The sequence below is a fragment of the Lonchura striata genome, chromosome 2, assembly GCF_050655825.1.
Source record: "Lonchura striata isolate lonStrDom1 chromosome 2, ASM5065582v1, whole genome shotgun sequence".
NCBI lineage: Eukaryota > Metazoa > Chordata > Aves > Passeriformes > Estrildidae > Lonchura > Lonchura striata.
The window spans coordinates 54,195,780-54,216,676 of record NC_140704.1 but is presented as its reverse complement, the minus strand read 5'-3'; the positions used below and the strand labels follow the sequence as shown (position 1 = coordinate 54,216,676).

At 38.0% G+C, this 20,897-nt stretch overlaps 1 protein-coding gene across 13 annotated transcripts in view; it reads left to right on the top strand.

Annotated features, from left to right (window-relative positions):
* The window catches only part of POU6F2 (POU class 6 homeobox 2), a 354,882-nt gene that overhangs the window by 203,430 nt on the left and 130,555 nt on the right, over positions 1-20,897 (top strand). For all 13 annotated transcript variants that reach the window (XM_021546755.4, XM_085570635.1, XM_021546724.4 and 10 more), the window contains one exon: positions 10,904-11,208. In XM_021546755.4, coding sequence (XP_021402430.3) covers positions 10,904-11,208 — 305 coding nt within the window. The remainder of the gene's footprint in view (positions 1-10,903; positions 11,209-20,897) is intronic.

Sequence of the window (20,897 nt, the reverse complement as noted above, 5' to 3'; positions counted from 1 at the left end):
TCACATTTATAATATTATTTTCTGACAATAATGTTTAGCCAGATTTGCATTTGCTTCAATTCTGTGTTCAAAGGTGAGGATTGCTGGAGTACCATCAAAACTCCATAAGCTATAAAGAAGTAAATGTGTCTACAGGTGGTAGAGAAGAGAAGCTGTTGGGGCCTTATGTGCACAAAGAGAAAGTTCTGCATGAGGAGAACAGTGGTTGAACCGCTGGAGATAATGGCCTTAGGAGCTGCCATAGCCTGTAGAAGGCTGGAGGACCTCTGTAGAGCTGATCTTTCCAGGCAGTCTTTAGACAAACATGAGCCCAAACCTGGCCATATTTTTGAAGACTGTGGGAGAGAGGGGAGAAAAAGTAGTCTTGTGGTCATGTTATACTGGATCTGGCTCTTTGTCAAGGATGGAGATGAAAAAATAGTTTGCCCATGCTCCTTGGCACTTGGATGGAAAGTCAAAGGGACCCATATTTATTTAATCTTCACTGAAAACACACAATGGAATAAACATTCATAGTTGGCAAATGGAAAAATTTTAAATTGATGATGGAAGAAACATTCATTTCCAAGTTTCTGAGCGAGCTATTAAAATCAACAGAGTAAAGACAAAATCCCTGGCACTGAAAATGAAAGGAACAGTCTTTGTATCTACTTAGTTAAAACTTGGCAAAACAAATCTAAAGTAGTGGTTTCAGATTTCCATGTGCACTAACTGTGCCAACTTTTGTTCTCAGGGTTGCCATGACAGAAAGTTCATCCCACTTGCTCAGTGCTTTTTCCACTAACTTTTAAAATTAGAAGTTAATTTAAGCAAAAAGCTAGATCTTGTATTGGCACTGGCATGTATTTCTTTATTTTGTACTGTTTAATGCTCTAGGCTTTTCATTAAAATACACTTTTTGAAACAAGCTCATCTCCATTTAATTGTCATTGGAGTTAGTATAGTAAATATAGTAGCGATGTTTAGTAAAGTAAATATAGTAGCAATGATTACTGCACTAACGGTGTAGTATTTCTACCTGCACTAGTCAGTGGGCTTTTGCAAGAGGATGAGAAATTCAATAATTTCAAAAATAAGGGAATTTGTGAACAGCAAATTGTTTCCTCTTGCCCTCAACCCAAAAACATAATTATCTATGGCTACACATTAGCAATAAATTTCACATTATGACCAATATTTTCATTATCATGAAAGTTTTCTTAATTCTCTACAGTTTAAGATAGCTTTTGCAGTATTTTATGAAAATAAAAACATTTTTATATATAACAGAAGAAAAATTAAAAAGAAAATTGTAGTTGTTTGGAAACTTCACACAACCCAGAAACATCACTGCCACTATGTTTTTATAGGGTGAATAAAATATGCATGTTAGGATACATTCTCTTATGAATTTTCTTTATTTTTAGAGCAAATTCTGGAGGGTTCTTGTATAATTCTTAAAAGGATGCTATTAATAGCAGGTGCATTTAATATGTATAACAGCCCTAATGTGTTGCTCATGTTTCATAGTATCATTGAGATTTGGTATAGTTAACACAGCTGATGAGACACAAACTCTTATTTAAAATATTTTGTTGTTCTGAATTATAAAATTAGGGCACAGTTGCCTTAAGGAAGGCAAAGACTAGCTTTGTGTTAGTGTTTTTGGAGAATCACAGATGAGCAACAAAATTCAGCTTTTCTTCCATTAGCTGGTGTGGAAAAGCAAGTATTTTCATTGATATTGATGATAAAGTATTAGTTACTGCATCAAAAGGGTGCCAATACTCTGTTCAGACTGAATATATGTACATAAATAGTGAATCATTTTTTAATATATTTTTTGCCAATTGAAAATTCTTCCTTTATGTCCTTTTGCTTTTGTTCTCCTTCTATTACTGGGGACTCCAGCTCCATGTAAATAAATACATTATTTAAGTGGAAGTTCTTTTATTAGTGTCTGTGTGTTCCTTTTGAACTAAAAATAATTAACCTTGAAGAAGCAACTTAAGAGCCAAAGTAAGATCTAGATGGAGTTTGCTCAACTGTTCTGCTATTAACTGCTACTTTTCAGTGTTTAAAAATGTACAAATTACCAAACAGCATGGGTTTCCTATGTGCTTTTGGAAGCCATGAAGTGCACAGTGTATTGACTGGGCAGTGCAATGCAGCTGTTTTTCTGGACTCCCCAGTCCTCCTCTTCAGCTGTGCATAGGTCTCATCCTGACAGGAGTATGACTGACTTCTCAGCCTGTGAATGAGGATTGACTATAAAATCTTCTCCCTAAGTCTCCCACACAAATTCTTTACTGATGAGCAATAGAATACGTAGTAGTATGTGAATAACGAGGTTGTTTATTCCATTGGTGAGCAGGAAATCAGGCAGACAGGAGTACATCAGCACAAAAAGAGCAGCTAATTCTCTGTTGCTGCACAAAGGTGAAAGATACCATACACAGCCAAACTAGGAGTAGTGTCTGAAGCAGCAAGATGTTTGGCTGATGAACAGTAGAGACTGGAAAGAAATCTCATATGCAGCCACTCTCATTTCCCTGCAAACTAAAACTGAGAAGTCAGTCCATCTGTGCCAAATACAAACTGCACAGTCTAGAACCATTGCTTCCCTATTGTTGAACTTTGTTTTGAATCTCTCTGCAAGTAAAATAAACTAGAAAAAGGGATATAGGCAGATTGCCTCAAACTGACCTGCAGTCAACTTAAATACCACAAAAAGAAAACAGCTACAGATACTATGGTATGTTTTGAAATGCACATAACTTAATGCAGTGTTTTTTAATTATTCACAGCATATGCTAAAATTATGGAAGATTCTTAAAGACAGCAAAATAGAGTTACTGTGAGTCAACAGTAGGCAAACAGCAGGTACCCTGCAGGTGGTGCATGCATTCCAGAATATCTTGTGGTATGATAGATTATCAAATTAAAGTTCACCTCCCAGCTCTTCTATAATTTCTAGTGTGGAGGTAGTTGCATAGTGTAGAGAAACTCTTATAAAGAAAGAACACCTCTATCTTCTGCTCACATAGTATTGTTACACCACCTAGCACAGCATCTCCTCATCAACCTGTGCTCGAGATTGTTGCTGGACCACAGTTAATAAAGCAATGCCCCTTGTGACACAGACAAAGCTTTGTCTGTGACACAGACAAAGCTTTTTAGTCCATTTTTATTCTTCTGTGCCTGGTGAAGAATACCACATTCATCATGGTACTGCATTTGTGTCCCAGCTGTTGATGAGTAGTGTTGAGTCCCTACACAGGGACTTTTGCTTTGTGTTCTCCTCCACCTTTTTTACCCTGTTAGTGCTATTTTAAATTTTTCATGTCTTGGTGAAAGGAGATGTTCAAGGCCATATTGAAAAAAACAGAGTCTGTTAACAAGGTTGAAGCTCAAGTCACTGCTCCAGCAGAGAATTTGTGTGCAGCAAGGTAGAACTGCCATTTTTTCACCTGGTTCTTGTACTTGCTGTTGTAGTTTTATTGACTGTAAAGAAAAGAAGAGGGTTGCACTGCATTTTTTTTCCCTTTCTCCCTTTTCCTTTCTCCTAGTGTATATGTTGCTGTTTTCTGAGTCATTCCATGGCCTTTTCTCACTGCTGTTCAGTTAACTTCTTTGGCTGGAATTCGTACAGAAAAACAGAATTTACAGGTGCTTGACTCTTAGAGTTCTTAATAGAAAACAGTGTTTCAAGTCCTTTTCTTTCACAAAAGACTGGAAGTGAAAATTGATAGAAATATGGTTACAATGAGCATCTGAGACATGAAAGCAAACACTCATATCAAGTCACCTGCTGGATACTGTAGCCTGTATTGCTTAACTAGGTTGACGCTGGGATAATGTGACATTATCCCATGTCATTCCCAGGACACTTTCACAAACTCAGCATACAGACCAACTTTTTAAACCACAAATATTTTGATCCGCTATTTGATCGCATTATTTTAAAAAGCCCTGCCAAAACACATGTACAAAATACCTGGTACATTTCACTCACTGTAATTTTACTTTTAGTTTAGGAAACATCGCTCAGTTCAAAGACTCCTTGGAGAGACTTCTCGTAATTCCTGATCTTCAAAGAACCATTGCTGAAGCTACAACTGGATAAAAATTTCTTTGTCCAAAGAGCCATTTTCCATACATAATTATAGAAGATGGAATTGCAGATCTGAAAGAATGCAAAATCACTACCAAGCAGTTCAACAAGCTCTTCTTGACGAGACTTTGCCCCAAAGCCTCACATGGGCTCATTGTCAGGAGAAATGGCAGGATACCACAGTCCCCAGGTGGACTGGGGACCTGTGACTCTCTGAACTGTAGGACAGAATTCTGCACAACCTCTTCCCAGGCTTCTGAGGCTGTATGTTGTTGCACTACTTTTTCTACAGGTATAGGTATTGCTACTTTGAGTATGTCAAACACTTAGTCTTTGTAAGTTCCATTGAAATTACAATTCCCATCAATGTTAGAGCACTAAAAGTGCAGGAGAGCAAAAATAAGCTGCAGTTCCTCTCATTAAAGGTTGTGTGTGCTGAGAATGCCCAGATTTTGTCTTATGTCCATTATAAATCATGGTCATTGCTCTGTGAATCAGCAGACTGTTGTTTCTAAGTTAATTTCTTTGTGTCATTCATCCATTCCCTGTCATATCCCTTCAGCTGTGAAATCTTACATTGGGTTCTGTTGGCCTTTAAATGATAATCTTTTCACTGTCAATTAGTTTCTTGCTAAGGAGTCCTGAAGAATTTTTCCCATGAATTGGGCAGTTATCTTAAATTCTGGTCCACAGGAACATAGTTATGGGCTCAATATGGTCTTGAAATCCACTCTGTAGGAATACCATGCCACTTAAGTTTATTTTTCTATTCTGTTCTTAGACAATGTGGGACTGGTTCTGCACTCTGTAATTAGAAAACTGCTTTTATCTTGTATAAGGACTTAATCAGAAGATCTTACCCCTGATCTGTGAGTCATGTTTTCATTAAAAAAAAAGGAAAATTGTTAAATTTAGAAATTTAGCATATCTAGATTATTTGTTTGACACACAGACTTTGACATTCAATCATTTACAGTGTTGTCATACTATGCTTAATTGCCTGGCTTTGAACAAGACTCCCAAGACAAGTCATCCTGATTGATCCTCTGTGTCTTGATGATACCCTGACTCCAGTTACTGTTTCAACCATTTGGGCAGTATGAGACCTAAGGTCCCATTTGAACTGAGAAAGCAAATGGCTTATTAAAGTCTAATTTTTCCAGCTTATTCTTGCCTTTGAGCATTTTAAATAGGTTAATGCAATTTTTACAATACACTCAGGGACCTTTTCTTACAGTTTTGTAACAAACTAGAGGAAAATAGCCCCTAAATTATCTTAAAATGGGAATTATTCCAAATATACTTGTCCTGATACTTAGTCAAGCTCTCCACTTTAGAACTTTTTGTTATTTTTTTTTAAATTTATTTATTTTTTTCTCTTTCCAAGATTTTAGTGAATTATCATACATTTTAAAGTTTGGTAAGGAAAAAAAGTCTGATTTATTTAATGCAATGGATCATTTTTCAGGGAAGCTCCAGCATTCATCAAAATGTAGAGACACCACAGACACCATATAAATTATGATGTTTTTTCTTCTTAATACTTCCTTTTTATTGCCTACATTCTTTAAAGTGAATTCAGTGCTCATGAATGATGAATGATGGATATGACAACACTAGAAAGTGAAGTCTTCTGTTTATCTGCAGAATTAGTGCAAAGGACTATTGGCAATGCAAGTTTCTCCCCATAACCCCATCTGTGTTTTGCAGCTGTAACCTTGAGGGATCGCCTTTAGGAGCAAGGAGATGACTTGATCCGTGTACTCTTTCCATTCTTAGCCTCTCTGCTGAAAGTGCAAATAATGATGTCAATTGATGCCATTCAAGACCATAGTCTTTTTGATCTTCCTCATTAAATGTGAGGCCATCAATTTATTACCTTGATTGTGTGACAAACTTCTTCCATTGCAGGCAGGCTTTCTGTGGATATCTGTGTGTTAATAAGACTTCTATACATTTAATACATCTTCTGTACAGTAGAAAACATGAAAAAGCACCACTAAAGGGCAATGACTTTTGTTCCCTATATTGACCTAGGCTGAATTTGAGCCAGTGATTTAGAAATAATATGCTCTGTATCCCATTACTAATCTCTTCAGCCACAAGTCCAACCCTTCAGAGATTTTTTTTTTCACAAAGAGAATGCTAACATATTTAAAAGAACTCACATTTTACTCTCAAGAAGAAAATCAGAGCATATGGAAAAACATGGGTATTTGGCTAACCTACCACTCATTACCCAGGAGGGAGAGAATATAAATGCGAGCTTGCATTAGATTGTTCAGTGTGTGTATTCAATCTTAAGAAATCTGTTTCAAAGAAAAGAAAGGCATAAACCTCATTAGAAAAGAAACAATAGGGTGGAAAAAAAAGCGAGCCATGTCAGTTCAAACGCAAGCCCAGATGCTAAAGTTAGTTACACTTTTTAGTTTAAGGCAATGCAAATCCATTCTCCATTACAGGGGAAGTGGAAAAAGGCATTAAGCCCTTGAAATGACAGGAGTCATGTTCTGTGCTCAGTCAAATAGGAAAAGGTTTAATGTATGATTTTCTTCTTTTTAGTCCATTGTACATTGTATCAAGGCACTGAAGAACAACTATGCAACTACATAAATAGGAGGAGATAAGCTAGAGTAGCACAATTGTTTGTAAGCTAAAATTGTTTCTTATTCTTCCTACCCCTCCTTCCTCTTTACACAGAAACAAGCATGCACAAAACATTAAGAAAATAAATAAGAATTTATATGAAGGTTATCCACAAGAGCAGATTCTAGATACAATTTGAATTCCTGAATATTAATTTGATCTTCTGCCAAGCACTGTAGAGGTCCTAAGAATCTGCGTTTATATTCTGAAGGAAAAGTAGAAAAGGAGTCCTAATTTTAAATTGTTTTCATTACATAAACATTTGTGAGCACACTTATATTCCTTGCTTTTTGGAAAATCACGATTAAAGTGTATGTTTTAACCTAAAGTAAAACCAGGGATATTCCCCTACTTATGTCACAACATGTTAGCCAGAGGCAGCAGACAATTGCTACTATTTTCCATTAATCAGGCTTGGGAAATGAAGACAGAGCCTCTTCAGTTTGCTTACTACAACCAAATTTCACTCATCCCCCTGTTATGGATCAGACTGCTTCTTTCAGCATGGTTGCCTCAGAGGTGAATTTTCCCTATTGTAACACTCTATTTGGCAGAAGAGCATTTTCATTTCATGTTAGTTTCCTGTGTAGGTAACCAGCAGAGGAATAGAATAAGAAATGACACATTTTGTGTGAATATTGTAAATGCATGGCAACACTATGCCTAAGGTATCCCCCAAAGAAAGTCAAGGAGGAGTATGTACCTTCGGTCATAACTTTGTCTAATCCACAAAGTAGCCTGAGATGTGTGACAAGTATTGCAGCAGATACCCTAGGAGATCAGAAAGTTTGCTTTCACTGCCTCCTGACCATTGATATCCACCACTGAGCTCCATGCCTCTTATTCTAATGTATATGCTTTGATACCATGATTACATATAATCTGCTTAAAGTAGGATCATAAACTGTATGGTGAGCTCATGGAAAGTCTGCCACAACACCACAGCAAGCAAGAAGTTTGTTGAACCATAGGTTTTTAAAGCCCACATGCAATTGTTTCCTCATAGATATCAGTTATATTTACCATTATCTTGGATACCTGGTATATGTGCAGCATGTATTTTTTTAGAGAGAGTTGAAATGTCACACAGCTTTTGTGGATTTTCCTCACCGTTTTTTATTGCTTGCATACAGTTTTAGTTGTGTCTCTCTTTTAAAGTAATGTTCTTTATGTTGAACTTTTTAACCATAAAAAGAACTTTCTGCGATTCTTTGCAAGCCTTTTTAATTCTTGAATGCAATTGTGAAAGTAGCACTTTTCACTAAAATATGTTGACATTTTACCCAGCTGTTAGCCAGTAAGTCATAAAAAAGATTCCTGTGAGGTAGGCAGCGCATGTTATCTTTTATATATGCAGACATAGCACTGTTGTACCACCTGAAATTCCATCAGGCTCCAAGCTCTGCAGAAAGTGACAAATGCTAGACAGGTTTACTATTTATAATGGATGAGCTATGCAAGCAAGCTCTGGGAGTTGGATTGGATTTGATTGCAAACAATAATATGATACAATCCCTGCTGTGGATAGTACACACATTGTGAGAGAAGGTACAATCTGGCAGCATGAACACCAGACTACAGGTATGATCCACAGCCCTAAATCCACCTTCATGGTGCACCTACTGTGTGGCTTTCAGAACACCTTTGCTGATCTAACAGTCCTTCCAATTCCTTATCTGTTTGTTTAGCAACAGCATGTTAAACAATCATACCTCTCTAAGCCACTTCAATGCAATTTACAGATCAGCATGGTGATGGGCTTCAGAGAGACTTTTTAAAGGAATGACATGAAAACACAAGAAGTTATTTGAATAATTTTGTGCAGTTTCTGGCAGTAAACCCAGAAACTTTTTAATGAAGTAATTAATCAGATTATCCTTCAGGGATATATCTTCTACCCCAGCAAGAATGTTTTCATTTCCAGTACAAAATTGAATGGAGAATATTGATCTTCCTGCTTTCACCAATATTCAAGTGTTGAGCAGTACTGAAAGCAAAGCTTTTCCAGCCCTAGATGAGAAGGTTTTTTTCTCCTCCTGTCCAGTTGTGCACACATAACATAAAACAGTCCCTTATTCCTCTTCATGAGCCATGTGGATTAGAAGTTATGCTTCTGTGGGATGTCATTTAATTAATTTCTCTGTTGGAGTCTGTGGATTCAGTAAGAGTCAGTTTGAAATCTTCGTTCTGGTTGTCAGTGATTCATGTAGTCTGCTAAGCTATCACAGGTGAAGAAATAGCCTGCACAATAGAAAGAGTTGGTCTAGATTTATTTTTTCCTTGTGGGAATGGTAAGGGTCTTTCTGCCTCTACAGATAGAATTGGTGAATGGTTTTCCTTGCCATCTGAGATGATTCTTGATATGAATCATTAATTAATCTGTGCAGTTGCTTTCTTGTATACACACCTTCTTGGTTCTCACATGCCTTGGATTATATTTCCACTCACTACCCTGTTGGCTTTAGGGCATTTAGTTACAAATTCTCAATGGGAAATTGATGGGAGTGTTCCCTTACTTCTCCAGGGTGAATTCTTTTGCATGAGATACCATGCATGTTTTTAAGCTGATGGTCACTTTGCTTTGTCTTGAAACACAAAACTTCTATGAGTAATTTTCTTGATAGAAATATATTGGTGTTATCAGTCCTCCTTTGAATTATTAGGATTCTTTGTTGAAGTCACATATACATGGCTATAATTCTTTTTAAAGCATATTTCTAGTTTGATTCCTGCATTTGTTGAAAGAAAATTTAGACCAGCTATGAGCATGGGAATGGAGAGCCAACAGCTCTTCCTACCAAGTCTTATACTTTTCCTTCTCACAGCCTTTTCTGGTTTACCCTTTCTGCCTCATCTGTCTCCATTTTCTTTTCTTTTTTCTTTTTCTTATTCCAGTTTATGGCTCATTGATTTCATAAGTTGCACCTAGACCTCAGGTTCAGCCTCAGGGCGTAGACATCTAGAAAGCTGAAATAGGGATGTCGGCATGAAAAGAAAGTGGAGATGACTTGGCTTTATCTGCCAGTCCACAAATAACTTGATCAACAGAGTTTCTGGCCATGAAATCTGAGTGCCATTTTAAAAATAACAAATTTCATTCATTCCCAATTTACTTTTGCTTCTGTGGATAGAAATTAGAATACAAGGTGGTGCTGGCAAAGCAGTATATAGAGCAAAAAATATCATAATGACCTCACAAGTTTTTTCTCTTGGGATCTTACAGCTAACTAATTCAACCCTTAAGATGTTGATTAACGTCTCTATGGCTGGAGACAGAGGTGACTTATTCAGGACATAATCCCAGAAAGCATCAGTCTTTTGTGATGTTCTTGCTGCAGCTTAAAGCTATTCTTCTTTAGTGACATCCCTATGACACACTTCCTGTCTTCCTGAATTTAATGGATGTCCTAGTCAGTTAGAAAGTGTCTCTGGGAAATAAAGTTTGCCTTTTGTGCTAGCAGACTGATGTGAGCCATGCACTTCCAAACATCATGTTTGAAGCATATGCTGCACAACAGATCTTAACTATCAGGAGTAAGTGAGCAGTGCAAGTTACATGAAGGGATTTATAGCTTTTAGATGTGAATTATAAGAAGCTGTTCTTATTTCAGAGAGACACACGTTTTATTAGATATTTTTTAATCCCTAGGCATCACACAAGAAATTTCACAGCTGAATGTTTTATTTCCTGATACCTACTGCATAATGACATGACAAAGTTCTTTTCAGAGTATCCTTCCTTTTATGACTATGACTTTCTCCTCCTTTCATGTTATGCGTTCTTGCTATACTTACAAGTACAGTGACAATCTGTTCCTCTCTTCTATAGGCAGAGAATATTCCTATTGGCTTCACTGGTAAGCTTGTCTGAGCCCCTCCTGATCAGCTCTGAGCCCCATCCTGTGGGCAGACCTCTAGCCCTTTCAAAAGTTTGCTTTCATTGCCCCCAGGGAATCTGGCTCTTTACCACAGAATTACACAGGCAGAACCACAGGCTATTATTGATGGGAACAATTTCCTCCCACATCCTGAATTCTAGGGCCAGCTGTCTTCTAAGAAGTGTGTCCCTCAAAGTAACAGAACCAGAATTTTATCCAGAATACTTTTAATGCAGTAGGTATTACTGAAACTTGTATAACTCCCTTCCCTCTCTTCAATTCACAGCTACCTCATCCCTGAACTCCCAGCTTCAACAGCTTCAGCATCTTCAGCAGCTCCAGCATCAACAGCAGCAGCAGCAGCAGCAAAGCCAGCAGCAGCAAGCTCAGCAGGCACAGACTCCACAGCCAGCCCAGCAGACCCAGCAATCACAGCCACAGCCATCAGCACCACCACAGCAGAACCAAACACAGCCCCAGAGCCAGAGCCAGCCACCTCTACCCTCACAGTCCTCCAGCTCCCCTCAGAAACCCAGCCAGTCACCAGGGCATGGCCTTCCATCTCCTCTTACTTCACCAAATCCATTGCAGGTAGGACACTACATACAAATCCCTAAAGGTCTAAAAACAGCATGTACAGTCTCTCTTACTGCAAGGGGAAACAAAGGCTACACCTTCTGACCACACAGGCTGAGAAATTCCAACTTGTGCTACTCAATCCTTATGGGCACTTGGCTTAGAACAGCTAAAAAGGCTTAATGAACCAGAAAAAACACCTAATGATGGTTCTAGGATGCTGCTTCCTGAAGAGTAAATATCTTTTGCTTTTAAAGCCTCATGTCATAAAATTCATAGAAAACTCTTTCATTTTTTTCCACAGACTCATTGTATAACATTCACAAAAGACATTTGCCCAGCATTCAGCCTTTATGATAACTTAAGAGGGCTCCTACTGGTTCATTAGGAGATGATCCTGACTATCAGCTTCTGCTAATGGACATGTGCATAAGGGTGGATGTGTTACCTCTCCTCTTGAAATCACAGTCCTAAATTTTATCCTGCTAATAATCAGATACTTCTGTTAAGGTTCTTAGTATATGTTCCAAAGCTAAGGATGCCAGCTGATGCCATTCATCAATGAATGCTCACTCCAATGACATGGCTCTTTTTTAATGGATCAGCAGCTACCACATCCATACTGATGCTCAGCTCTGCCCCTCTGAGAAGTCCTGGGCAGAAACAGGAGAGCTCTGGTCCAGTGGTCCTATGTTCTTAGATCTGGGTATTCTTGCCCTATATGTGTCTTCCCACATTTACACTGTGCAAGAACAGCTTTGACTGTACCCATAAGTAGTGTGATTCTGAGCACCAGGGTAGTCTGTGAAGTGAACGGAGTCTTATTCACTAGGCAGTGAAACTGCACTTAGAAGCCAGAAAAGTCTCTATCAACGTTAGTCTTTAAACTTTGAGACACCACTTAAAATATTTTATCCACATTCATGGATTTGGATCCATTTCCTGCAGAAATAAAACTGCATTAGCTTAATAATTAAACAATCCTTTTTTAGACAATTAAGGGAATTGGTTTACAAGAAGCTTTTCTTGCATGTGGCCAGTTAAACCTGCATCAATCTGAACTTCAACTAAATTGCATGAAATCTGATTTTTTTTTAATGGTTTAGATAATAGACTTAAAAGTCTGCAAGAGATGTGTCCTTGCTTGCTGAACTTTTTCTTAGAGTAGAGAATAATGCTTCTAAACCTTCTTCCCTGTATTGTCTTAAGGACTGCATTTGCATCACTTAATACCCCATCTATCATGTTAGTCAGTGCTTTGGGGCTTTTTATATGCAGATTATTGACATTCAGAGACACAGATATTTTCAGGGGATCTTATGTTACGTTTTATTGTCTTAGTACAGCTGTAATGTATGCACACTAACTGTACACGTGATATTTTGCTAAAACTGCCTGCTAAATAGTGTGTTTCAAAACTCATTAAGTTCTACAAACAAAGCAAATGCACACATAATTTAGAGTTGGAGTAGGGAAGAAGTTGGATTATTTCAGAAAACATACCTTGAGAAGGTTGTACTAAATGAATCTGAAGTCTTAGGTCTTATATAGCCTTTGGTCCCAATGTAAATCTCAGATGAATGTTAGTCTTTTCAGTCCCATCTCTGATGTACAGGTGCTTTCAACTGTTAGCTTCCCTGAGTTATCTCTCATTTTCATAAGTACAATAAAAGTAAGTAAAAGCTTTCCTGTTAGATGCCAATGACAATACTACATAGGTACTCTTTAGCCTTTAGCATCCTTACGCTCACAACTACCCGTCTGAGGGCAGTCTGGATGTGGCAGACAACAGAAGTAAAAGAAAGGAACCAAGTACTCTGCAGTCTTTTTAGTTCAAATACTATCCCTTGAATGGTTTAGGAATTGGGATTAAATTTAATGAAATACACCAGTGTGAGAGATCTGGCATTTCCCTTGGACTGAGCTCAGCTAGTGCTGCCAAGCCAGTTGCATGTCTGGTTTACTTTCAGAACAGTAATGAAGGAATTAGAAGTCATTAGGTGTTAGTTCTGGCTCAGCATTAAAAACTTGCTAATAAATAAGTAGTTTTAATGGTCTTTCCTCTCTGAACCTCACCATTTAAATAGCCATGAAATCCCAAAGTTTGTTCACAGATGCAAATACGCTGTGTACTGACAATCACAAGAGAAGCCAGAACTGAGCATGCTACTTCAGCCCTCACCTTAAGTAATGTGTGTAGGGTCATTACTTTGGCCTTCTAGACATCTCTGCAGCATTTCTACAGCAAGTTCAATACTGCTTAAGCTTCCTTAGAAGCAATTAAAACTTGAAGCATGCTCTGTCTTATTACCAGGAATTCTGAGACACTTTTATATGCAAACAAGTGGTATTCAGAAATATTTCCAGAGGAACTGATGTTTTACTTTGTGTATGGTTGTTTGGGTACTTTTCTAAATCAGAGCAGTGATAACATCTCCTCCATGAAATTTGTCTTTCCATTCTAAATCCTGCAGAAAAAGGCTGCCTTACCCTTGTACATCCATCTTGAGGATTGGATCTGAAATTATTTTCTTTCACACAGGCGGCTTAAAAAAAAAAAAAACAAAACAAAAGGAGGGAGCACATGTTTGGCAGCAGTTCCTCATAATAGCTGCTTACAATGTGGGGGTTTTTTTCTGTTTAATGCTCCAACTTAAAAATCAACCTGACGAAAGTCAGAGGTAGTATGTCCTCTAGGGTAATGTTCTTTATGAACTAGAGTGAAATGGATTTTCTTTGAAGAATATTAAGGGAATAAAGAACAACTAAGTTAAAGTTTGACAGCTAAAATTTAATTTCTGAATTCTTGACTTTTTTCATGTGGGCTTTATCCTCTTACATTATTCAGGATCTGTCTGAAAGATATTAGTTTTAAAAAATGCAACCTCAAAAAATTGTCATGGAAAGTCAGTAATTCAGGAGGATGATTGTGTTTGTTTCAAAAAACTGAAGGATAACAGCAATTACATCTCAAAATGTACAGATGCTGTCATGTCCTTCAGATGGTAAATTAAATGAAAGTGACTTACTTAGGTATACCTGCGTGAGGTACTTTGCTAGCTGATCAGAAATGAATTATGCTGGTGCAGTGTGTACCAACTAAAAGTCTCAGAATTATTCCTGTCAGATTATTCTGTAATACTGTGCTCTAATTTTATCACTATTCTTTATATGATTCAGTGGGCTGGATTGTAGTTACAAAATTATTTTTATGGGATATTTTAATGATTGCATAGAAATATGTAAAACCCCCCTTTAAGTTCCAGGATATTATTTTTTTGCTAACATTAATGAAGATGCTCCAGATTTACACTGGTAAAAGCCAAACACTGCAGGACCAGGGTCATTGTTGGTTTGCAAGAGACAACAACCAGACAAGAATTTTTAAAAGCTGAGATCTCTTTCAGGAAGTGGTGGGTTAGGCAGATGAGAGAAGACTCTCATCCTTCCTTTCTAAAATGGTGAAATTCATCATAAAGATAATCATAGTTTGATGTTTATTTTCATTGTGTTAATTGATTGAGACAAAGGAATCCAGAGGCAAAAGACATGGTGTAAGTTGAGGACTTCAAAACCTTTACTTCTGGGAAAATGTACTTCTCCAATTATGCTTATCCTGTGAATGTTTAGTGTTATTACATGCAAAACATATGGGTTCTTGAATGGTCAGCATGTTGCAACTTCAAAGGATACATATCTCTGTAAGATAGAACATCTTACAGAGATTCCATGCAATTAAAATTTTGGAGCCATAAGAACTTGATTATACGTAGTATCAAATCAGATGAGCAGAGTATTAAGTAACTAATTATTCTGCTTGGCCACAAAAATACGGCACTTTCTACCAGCAAAATATATTTAGGTGGCTGCAAAAAATTGGTTAGCTTATGGTGCTGACTCTCACTGTATATTTTAGAGATATGGACAAGATTATTGTACACATAGCCAGACCTGCAAAGGGAGTGCTACACTATAGGAATAGACAAATTCTCAATCATTTCTACTGTTCTGTTTGTGTGTGAATAGGAACAGACAAGCAGGAAATTCCCCAGAGATTTTCTTACTGTAAAATTATTCTGACCATTTTCAGAACTCTTTCCTGAAGAGTCTCTTTTGTCACAGAAGTCTACCTACAAAAACTGCAGCTGATGGAAGATGATGACTGAGAAAAAAATAACAATAAAAATAAGGAAGAAGAGAAGTGAGGAGATGACAACAGCACAAAAATCTTCCAAGTAATAGCAAACTTTAGGATACCAAAACCAGAACCTCCTTCAGATTAAATTTTCATAGTAATCTTAAATAATGTATTTGGAAACTCAACGCTTTTATAACAAAGGAACAAAGAAAAGCAGAAAGGCTGAAATACTCAGCTGCAAATGAGGGAGGATATATATACAAATGTCTGAGGCTCCAATAGTCACACAAAACAAACTTCCCCTTCCCTTTCTGCCCTCATTCACTGGTTAGCTTCTCATTAAGGCAAAATCAGATTTGAAGAAATCTCAATATTTTCTGAGACTTTGACATAGTTACATATCTTTAAGATACAGAAGTCACAACCAAGTTCTCTGTCAGCTTGATAAAGGCCAGTTTTTCAAGGATTATTCTTGTGGTCTGTCTTTATGATTGTGTTCACATCCGAGACTTGTTATATCTTTCTCATGTTTATTTAATCCTGAGATTAAGAAAATTTGATTGAGATTATGACACCAGTAATCCCACTGAGTCTGGTGGGTTGCTTTGTTTTGCTAAAATTATCTGACTTCTTCTGCATAAAATACTGTGCAATGTATCAATGTATGACTGATTAAATCTGTTCCCAAGTTGCTAAGTAATCAATTTGACAAAGAAATCTTTTATAAAGGGTGAATAAATGCCGTGCTTCGGATTCATTGTCAAAATCTCCTAATTTTTGGTATCAATAGGGAGTGAGATAACCCACATCACAAGGTGATAGGTGATATAGACAAGAAGGCATTTATTTGAGAAGGTTCATGCCCATCACCTGAGAGTGAGCCAGTTTAAGTGCTGGTATGACCTAGGTCTCAGCTCTAAACTGATAGCATGGAAAGTCCCCTGCAGTCAGCTAAATTGGGTTAAGCTTGGTGATCTGTTGAAAATATTTTGTTTATATCATCTGCTGTTCATTTCAAACTGAAATATTGGAAGATTTAACACCTTGTTCCACTGACAGTTTTGGATTTCTGTGTATTCCTATAGTATTGTAAAGATTCTTGTGGGTTGATAAATGTGATTCATGGCAGAACAAGCAAGTACTTGTGTAAAAATTTCCACTAGCGAGGAAGTCGTGGTACTCATGTACCACACACACACACATAGTTATTGCCCACTGCAAATGCTGTTGTGATTCAGGCACTCTCCTTTTGGTTTAGTGCTCTTCTTTTTGCCAGTGCACATAGACATTACTGTACATTACTTGAGCTTTGCTTGAGAAATTGTTGGATCTGAGTTTTAGTGCCACAAGGGTCTCCTTTCTTCTTTTTTGCTCACCTCTTCTGGCACTTCCATGGGTCTTCCACCAGCTGGGCTGCTCTGATATGACAACATGGCAGTTATCCTGGCTGGACACTCAGGAGCCTCTGCACTGTGCTGTACCCTGGCCCTGGTGCACAGTGCTGAGGTATGCCAGCTGGATTCCTGCTATACCTAGCTTGTCTGAGTGCTGCTAGTACTCATGTCTCCCTGGAGATCCATGGGTGTCTCTTCCACAGAAAAGCTAGTTTCAGTTGTGTGTAAGATTTGTGTCCATCCACACAGTGAACAGAATTCCAGATCTTCTCCTCAACAGTCTTCCTTCTCCCAGTAGTTCACTGGTTTTGGGGATCTTTAAAGCATTAGGAGTTCCTCCTGTAAAGCTGTTTAATAATGCATTTTAACATAGCAGAGATGTTAAAACAATCTCAAACAGACTTTATTATCATGTCTTCTCATTTCCTGAGGAAATCTTTCCTGAGATGGAGCACTGGCTGGCTGGTCCATCTAAATATACTCTGCAGTGTTGCTATTTCAGAAGCACAAGGAGGACTGGTGTCTGACTCACATTTAAAGCAAAGGAAATTAATCTTTGAGCAAAACAACTGGCATTATTAGCACCCAAGGGGCAGATGCTGAGGCTAATAACAGAACCATTTGCTAGAGAATTCTCTGAAGGAGAGTGGAGCTGTTTGCCCAGCAAACAGCTTGCTCTGGCTTCTGAAATGGGAACATTTAATAAACTCCCTAAAGCAACTGAAGTATTTAATACATGGGAAAATAAATAAATAACATCCTCCCAGAACAAATTTGGGAAAGGATACATATCCCAAGGTCTTCTATTTCCAAAGCCTCTCTAGGTAGTGTGTAGGACCCCTGGGGATCTTAAGGACAGAAAAAGTTGACACAGCCTTTCAGATACTCTTATAAATCAAGTTGATCTGTTATGTTAACATTGATTTATCTTAATTTATTTTTTCACTCATATTTCCAAAAATTTTTAAAGAAAGTAGAGAATATTCTAAAGCATTACTTTATTTTCCCCTCTTTTTCATATCCCACATCTCTTTGTATTAAAAAAAAATGCAAGTCATCACAGGTTTCTAGTCATGAAGGAAAATAATTTTTCTACTTGGAAGCAAGTAGACTGAGGGAATACTGAGAACTTGGTGGGCTTGGGTCTTATTGAATCTGAGGAGTAATATTTTGTAGGTGGTATAGACCTTATATCATTAAGGCTCATTGTGCAAAAAAGCACCTAAAAGAGGTTGTTCAGCTCCTACATACTGCTAGGCAGAAAAAAAAAAAAAGCCTTACTAGACTGTGTTTTAAATTTTAAAATTAAGCCCTTTTTTTGGCAATATTGTTGAGATCTGTCAGAGTATCCACTTCTGGATACTGTTGGTGGTTTTAACAGATGCAGGTGTTTAAGAAGAGTAATACTTTTTCCTTTTTATTGGTAGCCAGAATGTTTTGAGAGAGTAACTAAGCACAGGCCTGGAGATTATGAAATTTGCTTAAGTGTTAATGGGTTGATTGCTGAGTTACAGTCTGCCGTCTTTACTGGAAATTGATTGACTAGTGCTGCAGGTCTTCACACTTGACGCTCGGATTTGACTCGAAAATTCTGCCAAGTCTTTTACTCTGAAATTTATCTTAATTAGATCTGAAAGACCTGCCACAGCAGAATAGTCACACCGATTAAAATGAAAAACAGGAGAAATTACTGATCAAATTAATCATAATGTCGGGTTACAGCTGTAGGTCTGATGTAATTTGCCACTCCAGTGAGTTACATCGGCCCAGGCAGAGGAAAGAGAGCTGGTTTTACGCTGATCCGTAACACCAGGCAGCTTCAGGCAGCCCATCAGGATGCTTGTTCCTTTCATTCTCTTGGCTTATTCTGACCTTAGAGGTGCAACTAGAAACAATTTAGGCAAAAGAAAAAATATCCTTTTATCGAAGGGGCTAGATGGGGAACATGGGCTTACCAAATTCTTCTTGTTTCATTTTTTGCCCTTCTCCACCAAACTTCTACTTTTGTTTGAAGTAATTAACAATTATGTGAAAAATGGAAAATAAGTCAGAGGTTACCATCTCAGACACAGTCAAAAAATGTGTCTTTCTAAGAACTCCTTGTGGGTTAGGACATGAGAAAATTAGGATCAATTTTAAAAATGGGCATTTAGCAGTACATGTCCTTCTGTCATGGTTTGACACTGGCCAAATGCAAGGCAGCCACAAAAGCCACTCACTCACCCTCTGCTGCCACAGATGGACAGAGGAGAGAAAAAAAATTCAACAAAGGGTTCATGAGTTGAGATAAGGACCAGGAGGAAACACTGCATGAGCAAAGAAGGTTCAGCTTAGAAGTACAAAGTGAATTCGTTACTAACAAAGTCAGAGATGGATAATGAGAAGTAAAATAAGTCCTTAAAACTAACTTTTCCCCCACCTCCTTACCACCGACAGCACAGGGAGACAAGGGGGTGAGGGTTTTGGTCAGTTCATCACCTAAAGTTTTGTTATGCTGCTCAGGGAAAGGAGTCCTTTCCCTGCTATGCCATGGGGTCCCTTCCCACAGGAGACAGCTCCCCATGAACTTCTCCAACGGGGTTTCAATCTCACAAGCAGCAGTCCTGCCAAAACTGCTGCAATGTGAGTCCTTCCCACAGGGAACAGTCCTCCCAAAACTGCTGCAGTATGGGTTGCTCTTCCACGGGGTGCTGTCCTCCAAGGACAGGGTGCTCCAGCCTGGAAGCAGGAGCCTCCCTCTCTCCACAGTGTCTCCCACTGGATCACAGCCTCCTCCAGGGCATCTACTCACTCCAGTGTGAGCATCTCCCCCATAGGGTGCAGGTGGATCTCTACATCTCCCATGGACTTCCACGGGCTGCAGAGCACAGCTGCTTCACCATGGTCTCACCACAGCCTGCAGTGGAATCCTGGCTCTGGCACCTCGAACACCTCCTGCTCCTCCTTTTTCACTGACCTTGGTGTCTGCATATTATTTTCCTGACATGTTCTCACCTTCTCCTCTTCTCTGGCTAGAAAAAAACCTGTGCCCCCACTTTATTTTGATGTTCTTCTTAAATATGTTATCACAGAGGTGTTTCTGTCATCTCTAATTGGCCCAGCTTTGGCCAGCAGCATGTCCATCCTCAGAGCCATCAGGGATTGGCTCTGCTGGATGTGGTAGAAGCTTCCAGCAGCTTCTCACAGAAGCCACCTCTGTGGCCCCCTCACTACTAAAAGCCAGGCCATGCAAAACCAACACACCTTCTTAGCAAGTAGGAAATCAATAATAAGACTTGATAATTTGTAGATATAATGATCCTAAAATTTATTTTTAAATTTTGTACTTATCATATATTCTGCTATGTATTATATTTTTACTTGCTAGTATACAAATTACTAATTGAATCCATCTTGATAGGTGATGGGTTGTGGGTCTAAGGGGCCCCAGCATAACATTTTCATCTGGAAGAGATACCCTCTACAATTCCAGCATTTGTTCCACCAGCAAGGTTTGCAAGATTTTTAGGACAACTTGTCTTGTAGCACCACTGTATTTTTTGCTGCTGATCCAGGACAAAGTCAAGAAATAAGTTTGTCACCAGCTGAGAAAGGAAATGAAGTAAATGAAAGAGTGCAAGAAAGGAAAGATGGGCACTATGAGTCTCAGAGAAAAAAAAGAAATCTTACCTCTGAAATACACACCATTTTTGTTCTGATACTGTAATGTCTTAGACTACTCATGACATTTCTAAGTGTTTTTTCTTTCTAACAATGATGCAATTCTATAAAGTTAGTTTATTCCTTGCCCAAAATTTCCTTTTAATTTTCTATTTTAGGCCTGGTAAATTGAAATAACTAAGCATACCTTTTGTTTAAAATCAGCCTAATGCATTTATAAAAAATTATTATATTGAATAGCCTAAAAATATTGGCTTAGCAAAAGAAGTTGAAAATAATTTAATTCACAGTGATGATTTGAAATCTGCTAGAATTCTTAATCATTTTCAAATGCAAGGGTTTTTCATATATTAATTTTTTCCTCTTCATTTGCATCAAAAATTACATGATAAATTAGGATAATTTCAGATAATTTCCCACAGGAGAGGAACTTGACTTATTTCAGATAGCTTAGACATGACCTAATATCCTGTGAGGATTCCAGTTGGAGAATATTAGTTAGGTTATATTTG